Source organism: Sminthopsis crassicaudata, chromosome 3, assembly GCF_048593235.1.
Source record: "Sminthopsis crassicaudata isolate SCR6 chromosome 3, ASM4859323v1, whole genome shotgun sequence".
NCBI classification, from domain to species: domain Eukaryota; kingdom Metazoa; phylum Chordata; class Mammalia; order Dasyuromorphia; family Dasyuridae; genus Sminthopsis; species Sminthopsis crassicaudata.
Window position 1 is genome coordinate 206,544,797 of NC_133619.1, and position 17,206 is coordinate 206,562,002.

At 33.8% G+C, this 17,206-nt stretch overlaps 1 protein-coding gene across 1 annotated transcript; it reads right to left on the reverse strand.

The window, feature by feature from the left end:
- Positions 1-6,452: 6,452 nt before the first annotated feature.
- GPR15 (G protein-coupled receptor 15) lies at positions 6,453-7,594 on the reverse strand. Its single transcript, XM_074297309.1, has one exon. The coding sequence runs from the start codon at positions 7,530-7,532 to the stop codon at positions 6,453-6,455; it is 1,080 nt and encodes a 359-aa protein (XP_074153410.1). The 5' UTR covers positions 7,533-7,594.
- Between the last annotated feature and the right edge of the window lie 9,612 nt (positions 7,595-17,206).

A 17,206-nucleotide genomic window follows, 5' to 3' on the forward strand; every position in this document is an offset into this window, starting at 1 on the left:
TAATAAATACTCGTTGACTGAATGACTTGAACAGTGACATGGAAATGGGAGGAGGAGGAAGAGCTAGTCACCGAAACTTGTAATTTAACAAGAGACAAAAACACTTCAAAATATTAAGAATTCACATGACATCCCTGACACATTTATTTTGTGGAACATGTTTATTCTGATATAATAGAATTAGAGTGAAATCTGTCATAGTAACCAGTTATCCTACTTGAACACTTTTTAATATTAGCTATAGATAGCCAATTTTGCAGTTTTAGTCAGTGTATAAGAATAATTGTTATTTGAAATATTATTGTACTTCTTGGCTCAGATAATATAAAGAATTTGGCAAGAAGTATGGGTGTTACCAAATAAAAGAATCAGAATTATAGGATTGTCAACATTTTAAAATTACTGATTATAGTGAATGAATTACTTACTCACTAAAATCCAGAGGCCCAATAAAAAACAAAAATTTAAAACAAAACAGAAAATAAAAATCAGATTTCTAGACAGATATTTAGGTAGAAGTTGCTAAATGAATTGATATTTTAAGAATCTTAATTTTGTCAACAATATGAAATTAAATTTAGTTTTTAAAACAAATTAATAGGTTTATGCTATTTTTTTAAAGTTTCCTCTAATAATTTTAGCACTTTTACAAAAAGCATCCTGAAATCAACTTTTTAAGACAACTTTGTTAAAGGTATAAACATTAATTTATAATATATATATATAGTTTTCCTTAAAACAATAAATATTATATATATATATATATATATATATAGTAATTCTTGCTAACAAGGTACTATATATATATATTTATATATATATATATATATATATATATATATATATATATATATATATAGTAATTCTTGCTAACAAGGTACTTAGCTCAACTGTTTCAAAGCTTTCAAGCTGTTAGAGATATATAAGTACTGACAGCTCCCTAAAAATTTTGATATCTTGGGTCAAAGGGTCAAAGAATCACCCCACGTCTGTTATAATTCTGGATTTTAGGAATGACAAGTATATTTTCTGAGATCTAGTCTAGCATCTATCATACAAAACAAGAGAACCATCTGTTTATTGAACATTCATTAGAACCATAATTTCTTTGCATGCATTTGCTCTCACATTGGAAAGATAATCTATGCTGTTATTATTTAGTATACTGATTGGATGAAGTATTTCTCAGTATAGACCTGATATAAACATGTAATATTTTCATTCATGAAGGTACTTAAAGGTGTATATAGGGAGAATCCAACCTAAAGGCCCTTGATTGGAAAAGAGTAAAAGGGTATACCCATTTGACAATAGTATTAAAGATTCTGGCATTAAGATATATTTTTTTCTGGTTCCTTCCTGTTCATTCTCCTTAGACAAGTCTGTCCCTTTGTCAATGAACAGCAACTGTAAAAGTCTAATCATATCAGCAAGATTTGATTCATGGTGAAGGAGAGAGGGCAGTGTTTGTCACTTTGTGGCTTTTGTGACTGAAAATTACTGGGAATTTATTTTTTCTCTGTGGCATGTACATTATGCAAGTCATTGCTAGCTTATTGCTGTTACAAGGGAGGATGTTTTGGGTAGTCAAAATGAATCACAGAGGAAGGTTTATTTCATTCAACTCACTTTCATATTGAAATTTCTGTATCAATTTAGAAACTAACTTGTGACCCTCTAGGCATGTTTTATATTGTCACGAACCTAGTTTCCTGTCTAGTAGGGAGAGCTGCCTCTCTTCATCTGACCAAAATTTGGCTCTTTGCAATTAAAACAATGGAGAAAATTTGGGGGAAAAATAAACCAGGTTATTTTCATGAAAATGGCTCTAATAGTATGAGGTAAGGGTGGTGATGATAATTGTGTGTGGGTGTGAGGTTGTATGTGTGTGTAAGAGAGAGTATTTGCTTGCTATAAATGTTTATAAATTTTTAAAATGTAAAAGTATGTATGGCTAAGTTACCTCTCATCCATTGCCAAATGGTGGGTGATTGAAGTAAAAAGAACTCGGGAATACACGGGAAAGTCCCATTTCTTTGTTCATGAAAGTCGTTTAGCTGATAATCTTTTTTATGGAACTAGAGATTTAAAAGTATAATCAATGTGTGGAAATTTTTAAATAATTGATAGGGATTTACAGGAATTCTATGTCAATGTGAGAAAAAATTTTGGCTATCACCTAGTAGTTCCCCTTTTTTTTAGTGTTAGGAAAACTGTATTTTAATATAATTTGTTTCCTTTGTAATCTTATGTATATTATTTTATGCAATTAAAAACATTTTTCTGAGTTTGTTGAATTGATCCAATTCTCTTTCTCTCTTTTCCCCTGAGGCAATTGGGGTTAAGTGACTTGCCCAGGCTTACACAGCTAAGCAGTTCAGATTTGAACTCAGACCCTCCTGACTTCATGGCTGGTACTCTTTCCACTACATCATCTAGCTGCCCCGAGTTGACCCAATTCTCAAGAGGGTCAATGACACACAAAAAATGTTGAAAGAACATTTGACTTGGGTCTAACATTCCTCAGTTTCCTAATAAATGTGAATTTCCAAAATGATGTAAATTAGGGGGGAAACAATGAAAATCTTGTCATTTTCCTTCATCTAAAATATTAAAAATAAAATAATGAATAAATACAAATATTTCAAGAGTATGACTATTTTTCAGTATGAAAATAATCTTAATTCTCTCTATTTTGTTTCTAAATGCTTCCATTATTCTTTGCTCCAAGAGTATTTCATGTACTCAGACTTTTTTCTGCATTTCCCTATCAGTATTTATGGGTTTTGTCAATAGAATAAAAGCTTCAATGTTCTGTGGTCACATTAGATTGGTGCATTTTAAAATGCTCTCAGTTTGTAGAAGTGGAAACTACAAAAAATTCTGAAGTTAAAAAGATTAAGTAACTTAACCAAGTTCCTAAAGCATGATTTTGTATTATTTTGTTATATTTTTTGACAGTTCTAGAAACCCAGATGCTTGCATATTTAGGGAGGCTATTGGCAAACAACAATTTGGGGTGCTCATATTAAAATAGATAATATGTGATGCTGGGCAAGTGTTTTAACAACTGTTTGTCTCAGATTCTTAATCCATAAAAATGAGAATAATCGCCTATCTTCCAGAGTTGTGAGGATCAAATGAAATAATTATAAAGTACCAGTACAGTTCTTGGCATATAGCAGATTCTAAATAAATGTTAGATATTTTTATTAGCTATTCTTACTCAAGTATTCTTAACATCATGTAACATTTTGACAGTAGCAGGTTTCTTATTATACCACCATGAAGATAATAGTTGAGGGATCAGAGACCACAAGATCTCAAAGTTGTTTGGGAACCAAGAAGACAGCTGGCCAAAATTTCACCTTGATAAAGATTAAGATTAATCTCTTTATTTCAGCAAATGGTTATTGAGCTCTGCCTTGAAGACAATGAGGGGAATTCCCCTAATGAGGGCGAACCTCCTGGGAATAGTTTAACTACAAAATTGAAAAACGATATTTTAAGAAAAAAATTGCTGACCAAAATTGTTTTTAATTCAATTTAAAAAGTTACCAAATTCCAAAATGTTGTATTCTATAACATAGTTTACATTTCATCACAGAAATTATTTTATAATAAAACTATATTGCTAACACTATTGGTTGCATTAGAAAATAGTTTGCAGAAATAAAATTAATCCACGTGTGGTACTTGTGACTAATGGACTGTTTGAAGTTACAAAGGAGATGAAGTTCAGCTTTTGAAGCCCATATCCATAATCATCAATGCCTTGACTATTTTGACAGGTCAGTCCAATCAAATAACTGAGCAATTCAGACAATCAACTGGTTCGATTGATTTCTTTGGTTTATTTTTTACTGAACTAATGGTTATTATACTATATTCTGTTGGGACTCTTGCATGCACAATTAGTGTAGGGATATGTTACAACTCTATGTTGATAGTTAACATTAGGATGTGTATCCAATGGTGATGTCAATTAGGAGTTTTCATAGGAAAAATAAATACCTTCATTCATGCATCTTTTAATTCACATCCTCAAAGTTAATTTTTTAAATATATGGAACCAAATCAAGCTATTGGTAAGGGATTTTGAAAACTGTCCAGGCAAATACCTTTTAAAAGAGAAATAATTAGTTATATGAGGAAATAACTAATACTGTGACTAAATGTAGAAGGCAAGTTATTTGAATATGTTGGTAAATGGAAAAACTACCTCCTTTTCCAAATGATAATTTTTCATCTGTATTTTTTTCAAACTTGGATGGAATCTTTATATATGGAATTTTTATGTATGGAATCTAAAATTGAATGATATAACAAAAAACTTGAAGATTTAAGAATTTTGTGAGTACGTTATGCATAGTAAGCTACCAAATGAAATGTTCACCTCCTAGTATAAAACGACAATAAAAGTAAATTAACTGATACAAAGAGCAATAACAAAAACTACTATCAATAAGGAGTTCTCCGTCTATAAAATGGATTTCTGTCCTTCCCCATGTCACTGAAATGTCAGTAAAATAAATGAGATATTAAACTGACCTACTCATTAAAATAAAGTTATTTTCTTTTATATTTACTTGACTTTTATTACCTTTTCTTGTTTTAGGTTCTGTATTTGATGTTAGTAGAACTGGTTATTTTTAAACTAATTGTCAGTTTTCCCAGGATATTTGATGTTGTAGATAATTAGGTAAATTCTTTCCTCATATAAGTGCTGGTTACTAGAGTGATAAATGAATAGAGCTCAAAGCTTAAAGTCAGGAAGGCTTGAGTTCAAGTCAGACACTAGTTGTATGACCCTGGACAAGTCACTTAATCTTGTTTGCTTCCTTTCCCTCATCTGTAAAATTAATTGTAGAAGGAAATGGCAAGCTACTGAAATATCTTTTTTAAGAAAAAACCAAATAAGGCATAAATAAAATTGAACATCAAAAATATATGTATTAAAGTTTCTTCTATAATTGTCATTATATATTGATTAATTTACTAGATTTTTTGAAGCAATCTTATGCTATAGAAAAAGTGACTTTTAAAAAAGATTTCTTTGGAATTAAAGACTCTTTATTAAAGGGAAGTTATAAAATGCCTTTCTGAAACTATTACAAATGATAGCACACAATATGCATTTTAAAATTCAATGAAAAAATCAGTGACTGGAAATATCATTTTAATATATATATATATATGTGTGTGTGTGTGTGTGTGTGTGTGTGTGTGTGTGTGTGTGTGTATGTGTGTGTATCTGTTAATATTTCTGATAAGGAAAACAATTATCTTACAAGACAAAGATCTTACCTTATATATTAAACATCAGTAACATTTAAAAAGCCATTCTTTTCCCTCTGTAGCACAGCATAGAAGAACTTTTACAAATATCTTCAAATAGTATTTATACATTATGAATGAAACCATAGAAAAGCGTGATGCTGAGATTTTAGTTTAAATATAAGGCATTCATGACATTAGATTGAATGTAGAAATCCAAGCTCCACCATACTATTATACATACATACTATTAGTCATGATTTAGATTGCTCACCTATGTTATTAAACCATATAATTACAGAATATTAAAACATTCATTTATGGAACTATTATTAATGAGAGAGCATGACACACATCACAAAACACCATTAAAAACATTTATTTAAAATTTCATCATGAAAATACCCTTCTGTCAATTTCTCTGCTCAGAAGCCAGATCTCTTTCTAACATGACTTGTGTTTGCTTTCTTGAACCAAATACTTATAGGAGAGGGTAGGACTGACAGTAGTTATAAAGTTTAAAAAAAGATTTTTCTTTGTTATTCTTTTTTACCATACCCCTCCCTTTTCAGTTCAACCTGATTTCACCCTCCCTGGATTCCCTCCCACTTTATGACCTCAAAGAAAGAATTAAGGACAAAAAGAAGCCAATATTATTAGAGTAAGAACTTTGATTTGGATCTCAGAAAAAATTGAGAACAGGTACTATATAAAATTAATTACAGACATTGTAACTATATTTGTTAGTGGCTGGAACATGTTCATTTTCTCAAAGTGTATTTCCAGTAGAAGTACAATATCCAAAGAGGTGAGTGAGATAATTCTTTGTAGAAAAAAAGAGGCTGAAGGTATTTAAGGGATCGTATCAAGGGGGACCCATTGTTCAAGAGTCCAAGAACAACAAAGTCTTCCTAAGTTATGCACTTGATCAACAAAGGTCAACAAGAAGATAGGCCACTTGAATAAATAATAATTGATCCAATCACATCCATATCTTTTTCTCCTTATGCAATGGTTTCCCTGCATCCAAACCTTTGTTTCTTCATCCTTAAACTTGTAAAATGCTATCAGAATTTTCTCCTTTCTTCTTTTTTCCTGATAAACCATTTTTATCACCCTTTCCTTACCCTCCCCCATTAAAAAAAATCTTCCTAAAATATTTCACTCCATTACTTTTACAGAGACACAGAACGCCTTCTCCTTCTAGAAAAATCCTCTCTATGAATGAAGTTTCCAAAGATTTTACTGAGGTGATTGTCTGAGGTTTCAGTGCTGCTCCCAAAAGTGGAATTCTTCAGACAAGGACAGAAACAGCAGATAATAGCTCGCCGTATATACCCATCGAAGTAATAATAAATAAAAGGATTAATGCAACTGTTGGAAAATGCCAAAGGACCACTGACCTCCATGCCCACTTGGAGGGTGGCTGAGGAAATGAAAGGTTCTTCTTGTAGTCCAGAGATGATAGATAAAACCTTGAAAATATTGAAAGGTAGCCAGAAGCTAACAAAGGCTGCTGCTACGATGAAGATAATTTTGATGGACTTTTGCAGCTTTTTGTTGTGTTTTCCCGATTGTTGATAATATGCACACAATTTCCTTGCAATAGAACAGTAGCAAGTCAAGATGCTCAGCAAAGGAACAAAAAAAGTGAAAATTAAGGACACTAGGGCCCAAGCATGTTTAGAGAGACTGGCTGGCTCCTCTGCACAATAGGGTTTGTCCCCAATTATTGTGAGATCCCTGGACAAAAGAGTAGGCAACCCCAGAAGGCAGGAGATAAACCAGACACTGACACAGATACCGTAAGTGCAGTCTTTCCTCCTGAATTTTCTGGATGCAGAGGGGCACATAATGGCCAAGTAACGCTCAGCACTCATACAAGTCAAGAAGAAGATATTACTGTGCATGTTGACTGAAATGATGTAAGAGCTTCCTTTGCACAGAAATGAGCCAGTCCTCCACATCCCTAAGGATGCCTCTTTATCCACCCACAGTGGCAGTGTAATAAGGAAAATGAAATCAGAGATAGCCAGGTTGATGATAAATATGTCAATCAGTCTTTGGCTTCCCCGTTTGAAATGTAAAGCTCCAATCAGGATCAGGTTCCCAACAACACCAACAATGAACACAACAGTGTAGAAGATGGGAAGAAAGATAGAAGTATACAAGATATGCAAGTGGTCATCCTCAAAGTCAGGGGCTTGGCTGGAAACATAGTTATCCAGATAGGTCAGGTAAGTTGTTTCTTCCATCTCGAAAATTCGGACACTGAAATGTACCAAGCCTTCTCCCACCTGTGAGATGTTTTCTGAGGATTTTCTGAGGTTGTTTCATGCAGTAGCTGCTTCTTTTTTTTACTACTTAAGTGCTGCTGAGCAGAGCAAACACACATTTGTAAATTCAATCAAAAAAAAAAAATATCAGTAAAATCTAGTTCTGATTGGTTGTGGTTGTGGTTATCTTTATTTGCATTTGACCATGAAGCAAAAGAGATTTTTTTTTTCTTATTGTTGTTGTTCTTTCTTTTTTAAAACTTTAAACTTGCTTTTTTAAAGACTGTTTGACCACAGTTGAAAACAAATAAGTTCATCTTTTTTGGAACATTTAAAAATAATGGGTATTTTTCTTTTTGAGACCTAGAAATCTGTTTTGAGGGATTTGAAGGGTGGTTTTTTGTTTTTTTGTTTTTCAGTTACAAAGTTGATAGTAATAGTAATGCTAGTTTTAAAAAAAAACAACAAACAAACAAATCATGTTCACACAATTGTCGAAAAAAATGAGGCAGCAATAACTGGGAATGAAAAAAGGCAATAATGTAGAGCCTTGAACGACTGACTAAATAAATTACTCCAGGTTCATTACTTTTTTCTCTAGGCCTTTTGCTTATATTAATTGAATCCTTATTCCAAAACCCTGCAGAATTTTTCCAAACCTGTTCTTTTCTTCTCAATTCTCCCCTATAGCTTGCTACTTCTTGCTCAATAAGGAACATTCCTTTTACCTTACTGAAAATGTAGGCTATTCACCATGAGTTCCTTCTTTTCTTCTCTTCAACTCAAAACTCTTTGAAATCATTCCTGATTTTCTCTATCTTTATTCTAGTCTTTGATAATGTTCAAGGCCAATCCCTCTATAGTTTCCCTTACTCCCATTTTTTTACCCATTTTCTCCAGCAGATTGCTCCTACTATTATTATCTCTACCTCTCTAATCTGTTATCTCTTCTAACCAATTGATTATTTCTTTTTCACAACTTATATTTATTTTATTCTAAACTTAAGAATACCAGCATTCCTATGATATAGTAGAAAAGAAGGAAAAGATGATTGTACATGAAGCTGCAAATCTATTGTGTACAACTTGCTATTCCTTTAAAAATACAATTCAGTTTTGTGTAACTTTCTTTTTCTTCCTTCTTCTCCATCCTTGCCCTAAAAATGATATTAATCTTTTCTCTGGATGCAAATAATATCTTCATTCATATGTCCTTTATAGTTAATTTGGATATTTATAATAATCAAAATGACTTAAACTGATTCTTTGCCTACTGCCTTCAAATATGGCCACATCCTCTCCTACAATTCTTAAAAACCTTTAGTAGACCCTACCATCTCCTCAAACTATCATCTATATCTCTTTTTTCTTTCTAAAACTTATTAAAAAAAAAAACTGTCTCTTCTTATGGCCTCTACTTCCTCTCTTCACATTCATTCCTTAATCTTTTATAATCTGGATTTCTAGATGATCAACAATTCAAACTCCTTTTCCAAGTTCCAATAATCTTAATTGCCTAATTTGATGTTTTCTAAGTCTTCATTCTTTTTGATCTCTCTATAATATTTGACACTACTCATCACTTTTTCCTCCTGGTGAAAAGAAAAATAAAAAGGTTTATTCTCCATATTATTTCCACTAATGGATATACTCTCAGTCTCTGTTCTGTGTTACATTCTTCTCCTCCTCCTCTTCTCCCTTTTTCTTCCTCTTCTCCTCGTCTTCCTCCTCCTTCTTAGACTCTCTGTCCCTCTGTCTCTGTCTCCCTGTCTCTGTCTATCCCTTGCTCTCACTCTCTGTCTTTCTCTGTCTCTGTTTCTCTGCCTCCGTCTCTATCTTTGTCTCTCTCTCTCTCTCTCTCTGTATCTCTATCTTTCTGTCTGCGTCTCTCTGTCTATTCGTCTCTATCTCTATCTCATCTCTCTCTTATTCTCTCATTCTTCATCTTTTTCATATGTTATAGGTAGCAGGCTCACATCTCTCTCCCTCTCCTGATCATATCAACTGCCTGTAGAACATTTAAAATTGGGATAGATCTATGCAAAATTCCAGGGTGTGATTATTTCTTTAATATCTAATGATTTTTATACTAAGCTAATAATTTGTTGATTTACTTTTTAAAAAAATACCTAAATGGGGGCAGCTAGGTAGCACAGTAGATAGAGCATCAGGACCTGAATTCAAATCTGGTCTCAGACACTTAACACTTCCTACCTGTGTGACCCTGGGTAATACAATTCCCTCAGCAAAAAATAAATAAATAATAGAAATACCTAAAATGTTCATATCCTTTAACTCAGAGATTCTATTGCCAGGAATGTACTACAAAGAGGTTTAAAAAAAGAAAAAGACCTATTATAAACCAAAACATTCACACTAGCACTTTTAATGGAAGCTAACAACTAAAACAAATAGGAGACTGAACTAGTAGTTCTCTTTTCTAGTAATAGAAAAAAGAAGAAACTAGAGACAGCCACACCCCAAAAAAACAGAAAGGTAAGAATATATAGGAAAAGAGGGTCATCAATAATGGAGAGAGATCTGGAAAGGTAAATATTTAGAAGGGAAGATTAAATTTGGCAATTAAAAGGTCTTGGTTGCTTTGAAAATAGTTTTAACTGAGTAATCAAGTTAGAAGTCAAATTCCAGAAGTGTTAATGAATGAGTGAGAATGAGTAAATGGAAGCATTTAGTGGATATTGACTTTTCAAAGAATTTGACTGAAAAAATGAAGATTGGATAAAACCTCGCAAAGACTGTAGTATGTAATGAATGTGTTTTGTTTGTTTCTTAAGAATAGGGAAGGTTTAGGTATGTTTGTAGGTATCAGAGAAAGAATCAGTACTTTAGGAGGAGAGACTAAAGATGTTAAATGGAGAGAGAAAGCAAGACTGGCTGGGGGTAGGGAGGGAAAAGAAAGTATAATAGTAGACTCAATTTGCTGAAAATAGGAGGAGATAGAATTGAGAGTACATATTGACACATTGGCAAAACACATGAAAAGACAGTTTTCAACATTCACTCCTGCAAAACCCCCATGTTCTAAACTTTTTTCCTTCCCTCCCCACCTTCTCCCTTCCCTACACAGCAAGTAATTCAAAGTTAAACATGTTTAACTCATCTAAACATATTTCCACATTTATGATGCCATGCAAGAAAAATCACATCGAAAGGGGAAAAAAAGAGAAAAAAAAATAAGGAAACAAACAACTACTACAGCAACAAAAATGGAAATACTAGGCTAGAAATCATTGTGTATAACATTCTCCTGATTCTGCTCACTTTATTCAGCATCACTTAATGTAGGTTTTTCCAGAATTTTCTAAAATCATCCTGCTGATCATTTCTTAGAGAACAATAATATTCCATAATATTCATATGCCAATCTCCCAACTGTTTGGGGTCCAGTTCCCTGCCACTCCAAAAAAGGCTATTACAAACATTTTTGCACCTGTGGGTCATTTTCCTTCTTTTATGATCTCTTTGTGTGGGGAGCCAGCACTGAACTGAGGGCAAAGGTCATATTCCTAGGTAAATACCCACCTAGGGTAAAGAAGCCTGTCTCCACACAGTTTACACCTGGGGCAAAGGTTATATTTTTACCATGCCAGGGTAAAGAATTCTGTCTCCACACAAGTTACATTCTGGAATAACTCCTTTCACAAGAACTTTCTGTGGATTTATAGCTTTTGTGTCTTGCTCCATTTTACCCTATATAAGTTTCTGCTTAGCCCAACAATAAACAAGACTTGATCAGAAAGCCTGTCTTGTCTCCATTCTTCTCAGTCTCCTGTCCCCCCATTCCCTATTCTTCTCATCTAGGTCCACGTTTTTGTCCCACTGGACGGGACATCTTTGGGTATAAACCCAGTAAAGACACTCAGCAGTGGATCAAAGGTTATACACAGTTGATAGAAAGAGCTACTTGTTTACAGAAAACTGGAATAAAGAGGGACAGAGAGTGAAATGATGTCAAGGGATGATAAAATGAGGTGGAGAGAAGAATAAGGAGCCCTTGGTAAATGGCCTTAATTTTTTCAGTAAAGTATAAAGTAAAGGATCTAAGAACTAAGTAGAGAGAGGCTATGGGTGATTTAAAGAGAGAAGAGAAGGTTTAGAATGACCATTATAGAACATATATTAGGGAGAAGTAAAAGGTCTGCCTTAGATTACTTATATATACATGATAAATGCAATTGGCATACTTGCATGAGTTTTTCTGTTTCTAGTAACACACAAATATGAATTGAGGAAAGCAAATGGGGAAATTAATTCAGGGTTTGGATTTGGAAATGTGTGAATTGAGAGTAAAGAAAAGTGTAGAACTGAATTGAGAAAGGAAAAATAGCCAGAAAAAGGACTGTGGCCTAAGAAAGTACTAGGAAGAAGAAAGATTTCATGACTTTAGTAAGGATGAAGAACAGTTTTAGGCACACAGAGATACGTACCAATAGAATATTATGATCAGATAAAGGAACTTCGGAGTTCTTGATCTTGGAAGTATACCACTAGTGACAATATCAAAGGTGTGACAATTGCTATGAGTAGCTAAGATGGAGAGGAACAAATTTAAGTTGAGAAGAGATTGAAAATAAAAGAGAGAAGGGTATTTGAGAGATCTTCCATTTTGAAGTCCCCTAATATTAGGGCAGAAATTAGGGTGGCATAGCAGAAAAGTCATTTCATAAGAGATTAAAGGTAATAGTAGGACATGATGCAAAAGGGTCTTGAAGTGAGTAAATGGGAAGCAGAAGGAATTCTCATTGAAAAGCTTCAAATGTCTCAAAAAACTGTGAGGCAAGGACCACAAGTTACATGGTGAGTGAGAATAGGGGTAACATTCATAAAAGAACGTATCATTCAAAGGCATTAATTTTTTTTTAAATAGTTCATTCCGGACTAAGAACATTTTTTCAAAAGTTATTAGATATATTTGATGAGGAGAGGCTATTGATATACTTTACTTAGATTTTAATAAAGCTTTGGCAACATCTCATGTTGTATTTATGGAAAAGATAGAAAGATATGTCCTGGATTATACTCCTGCCTAATTATTAGTCATTAGTGAGTTGATAACAACTATTAAGAACTTCTTTACTGAAGGACTTTAGGAATTGGCTTAGCTGTTTGCCAATCAACATTTTGTTTTTCAATTTTAAAAAAATTTTTACTTGAAGTTTTGAATTCCAAATTCTAATCCTCCTTCCCTTTCCTCCCCCTTCCCTGAGATGGTGAGCAATCAGATCTAGATTATACATGTGCAATTATGTAAAACATTAGTCAACATTTTTAATAGATGACTCAGATAAAGGAATAGACAGGTTGTTTCTCAAACTTGCCTAATGAAGCAAAAGTGGGAAGAATAACAAACATGTTGCATAACAGAATCATGAATCAAAACTTGACAGACTAGAACACTGGACCAAATTCAACAAAATAAAATTTAACAAGGATAAATGTATAATCATATACTTAGGCTCAAAAAAATCTTCAGAAGTTTAAGATGGGAAAGGTAAGATATGTCTAAAAATGGCTTGAAACTACAAGTTCATTGTAAGTCAGTACGGTAATAAGCAGCACCCACTTCACCCTCCTCACCTCAAAAAGCTAATTCAATATTATACTGTGTTGAAAGGCACAGTATACAGGATTAGGGTCAGCTACAGACTACAATATTTTAGAAAAAATAAAGAGAAAACATAGAATTGTAACCAGTATACTGGAGTTTGACCATACCCAAATAACCAAATATGGAAATAAGTATCCACTTAGAACATGTCAAAGACCTGTTTCTGAGACAAGATACCTGATGCATGCATGGATGTTCTGAGTTAGCCTCTTATGTGGATAGGAACAGCTTCTTTCCATTGGCTGTATAATTATAGCTGTCTATATTTTAAAATCTACCTTAGTGAGGCACACTCACTCCCTTTTTTCTATAGTAGTGTCCAATGGGAGAAGGACTTACAGCAGTACTAAATTGGACATGGCTACTTTAAGCCCTGAAGTACTAAGAAATCCCCTTAAGAGTTTTGGTCTTATTTTGTCTGTTCTCTCCAGTTTTAGATCCTGGAGACAAAGTACCAATCTAGGAGTTTGAGCTATGAAGACTTTGTAGTCCAGGATTCCAGAGGAGGTAGCAATCAGCCCAGCAGATAAAAAAGTTAAAAGCCCTGGGTGGAGTAAAGAGGGTGGGGCTGGCTTTGTCCTTTGATGGGATGGATGCTTAGGTAGTAATTGAGTTAAGTTTATGAATTTCCCTCCCTTTCCCTTTCCCAGAACCCCTGGAAATGATTTATGGGGAGCCTCCAGGTGTTAGGCTGAAATGTTTGTATGCCCATTCAGTGCTTAGCACAGTTACTGGCACAATGTAAGCACTTACTCTAATGACTAAGTGATTGTTCTTGCTATACCTTTGAAGTACACATTTATTTTATTTTATTATTATTATTATATTTTTTTTTTTGTAAAAAGCTTGAGATAGCCCAGGCAATAAAATTCTAGACAGCCAAGGTGTTTGTAATTTAGAAAGGTTTTATTTACCATCTGAGGCCGGGAGGGACTCAGTAGAGTGCTGTTCCTAACAGAAGTAGGGACAGGTTTATAAGCATTCTGGTTCAGTCTTTTGGTTACATTTAACGTTAAACTGTGACTGGACTTTCCACTTACAGGGGATCCACTTACAGAAAGATCCCTATCTGCCATGCTTACAATGGCAGATGTTTGACATAAATTATTTTGAGAGAGATCAGGGTTATTGAACTTTGTTAGGTAACTTTCCTTAAGGAATAGATATTCCTCATCGTTGATTGAGCACTTTGAAGTGCAAAATACCTCCTTTAATCTATCTTGAGCGAACTTTTCTCTGCCAGCCCCAGGTCCTTTGACCTAAACTGAGGGAGGGAAGGGGAGGCCAATCTTTTGTCCATTTCAAGCTAATCTAATGATTAAATGGTTAAATATAATTGAGATGTCAGGATCCCTAAAAATGGATAAGCCAAATTGTTAGGAGTTTAATAAACCAATAGTACAGGTGAGACTGTCTTCACCTCACCCCTCTAAAGGTACCAAAGTACCATGGAAGGAACAGTGAAATCTAACAAACTAGATTTTCAGGCAGTTGGAACAGAGAATCAATCATTGTTATACATAGGAGATAACTGGAATATGATTCTGAGATAGGAGATTTGGCTCACATAAAGACAATTTGTGTTGACTCCCTATGTAGGTTCCTCTATTTTAGATAGTCTAGGCATCTGCTTAAATTCTTGTTATGGGGCAGCTAGGTGGCAGTTTTAGAGCACCAGCCTGAAGTCAGGTGAACCTGAGTTGAAATCTGGCCTCAAACATTTATCAGGTACTAGCTGTATGACCGTAGGCAAGTCACTTAACCCCAATTGCCAAAGGGGGGGGGAATTCTTGTTATGCTAGGATTGATGAAAAGTATCCTCCCTCCCAAGCCCATGCTATATAAGGATCTACTTATACTTAAGCAACTGGGGTTGTTTAACATCGAGAAAACAAGACATGATAGCTGCCGTTAAGTAGTTGAACTATCACACAGAAGAGGGATTAGATTTGTTCTGTTTAATTTTAAAAATTAGGAGCAAAGAATAAAAATTGCAAGGGGGAAAATTTAGACTTAATCCAAGAAAAATATTTTCTAACAAAACTATATTCAGGTTGAATGGACTACCTTAGGAGACAATAGATTCCATCCTTAAAAGAGATCTTTAGGGTCTAGATGACTACCTGAAAGGAATGCAGTAGTGGAAATTTTGCAAAGGTTGATCAAATGACCCTTGAGATCCCTTCCAATACTAAAATTTTGTGATTTTAGGAACATAGTCATAGAGCAGAATAGGTTATGTTAGCATGAAGGGATAGGGGTGGAAGAAGGACAATTATAAGGCTTATTTTAAAAAATATGGGGAGACATTTTACATCCAAATTTAAAATAACTCTTTCCCTCTCTACATTTATTATTGTTCTTTAGCAAATGGAAAGTAGGAATCTCATAGATGTATGAAACTTGTTGAAGGTAACTTCATTATTACATACAGAAACAATTAATAATTTTTTAACAATTACATACAAAGATAGTTTTCAACATTAATTTTTGTGAGATTTTGAGTTCCAAAATGTTCTTCCTCTGTCTCTTCTCTCCTTCTTCCCCAAGATAACAATCTGAAATAGGTTATACTTGTACAATCATGTTAAATATAGTTCCATATTAATCATGTTGTGAAAAAAAAAAATCAGAAAACCACCAGGAAAAAAAAAGAAAAAAAAATTTAAAAAAAAAAAAAAAAGTGAGGTGCAGCTAGGTGGCATAGTGGATAGAGCACCAGCCCTAAAGTCAAGAGGACCTGCGTTCAAATTTGGCCTCAGACACTTAACACTTCCTAACTGTGTGGCCCTGGGCAAGTCACTTAACCCCAATTGCCTCAGCCAAAAAAAAAAAAAAAAAAATGAAAATATGCCACCTTGGGGAGGAGGGGAAGGGAAGGAGGGGAAAATCTGAAACATAAGGCTATGCAGAGGTCAGTGTTGAAAACTTATCCATGCATATGTTTTGAAAATAAAAATCTTTACTAAAAAAACAGGGAAAATAAAATGCTTCAATCTATATTCATACTCCATAGTTCTTTCTCTGGATATGAATGGCATTTTCCATCTCAAGTCTTTTGGAATCATCTTGGATCACTGTATTGCTAAGATCTAAGTTTACCATAGGTGATAACACACTGTTTCTGTTGCTGTATACAATGTTCTCCTGGTCTTTCCACTTCACTCAATGGCAGTTTTTTTCTGAAATACATCTGCTCATTATTTCTTAGATAACAATAGTATTCCATTATATTCATATACCACAACTTGTTCAGCCATTTCCCAAATGATGGGTATCCTAAGGGTGACTTTAGACAACAATCTAATAGTTTTTCTCTTAGTTCCTCCTACTACAAGTTTATAGTGAATATATTAAGGAGTAGCAAGTAGGGGAAAAAGAAGCAGGAAGAAAGTAGGAAATAATAAGTGTATTTGTGGAACAACATCTTGCTTAATACATGTCCCTGAAAAAAACAAAAAACAAAAAACAACTCTCTATAATTAGGGTGTGGGAGGGCAGTACAATTATATTTTAAGTGTTGGAAAGATATTATGCTATAAAAGATTTTCTTAAAAAATCTGTAACAAAAACATGAGCTGTAACATTAAAGTAAAACCCGAACAAGTAGCAATAAAATTTAGTTGAAATATATGTGTGTATGTGTGTGTGTGTGTGTGTGTGTGTGTGTGTGTGTGTGTGTGTGTAAATGAGCTCCCTCATGGAAAAAAAAAAATGAAAGCTCAATGCGTAAAGGAAATTTGTGAATTCAAAGAATAAACAGTAATGAGAGTCCCAAGTAAATGTGTATATGTACATAAAAATGTATGTGTATATATAAATACACACACACACACACACACACACACACACACACACACACACATGCATGTGGCCTTCCTTGAAAAGTCTGAAATGGAACAGTTTTGATTCTAGAAACATTTCTAAGATTGGGGCAAAGGGGAGAATATCACCCAGCTTTAGCAATAGAAGTTCTCATTAGCTAATATGGCAAATTTTCTAGTCTTCATATCACTTGAGCTTA

Coding starts and splice junctions, on each gene's coding strand:
- GPR15 (XM_074297309.1), bottom strand. CDS start 7,532: ATGGAAGAAACAACTTACCTGACCTATCTGGATAACTATGTTTCCAGC.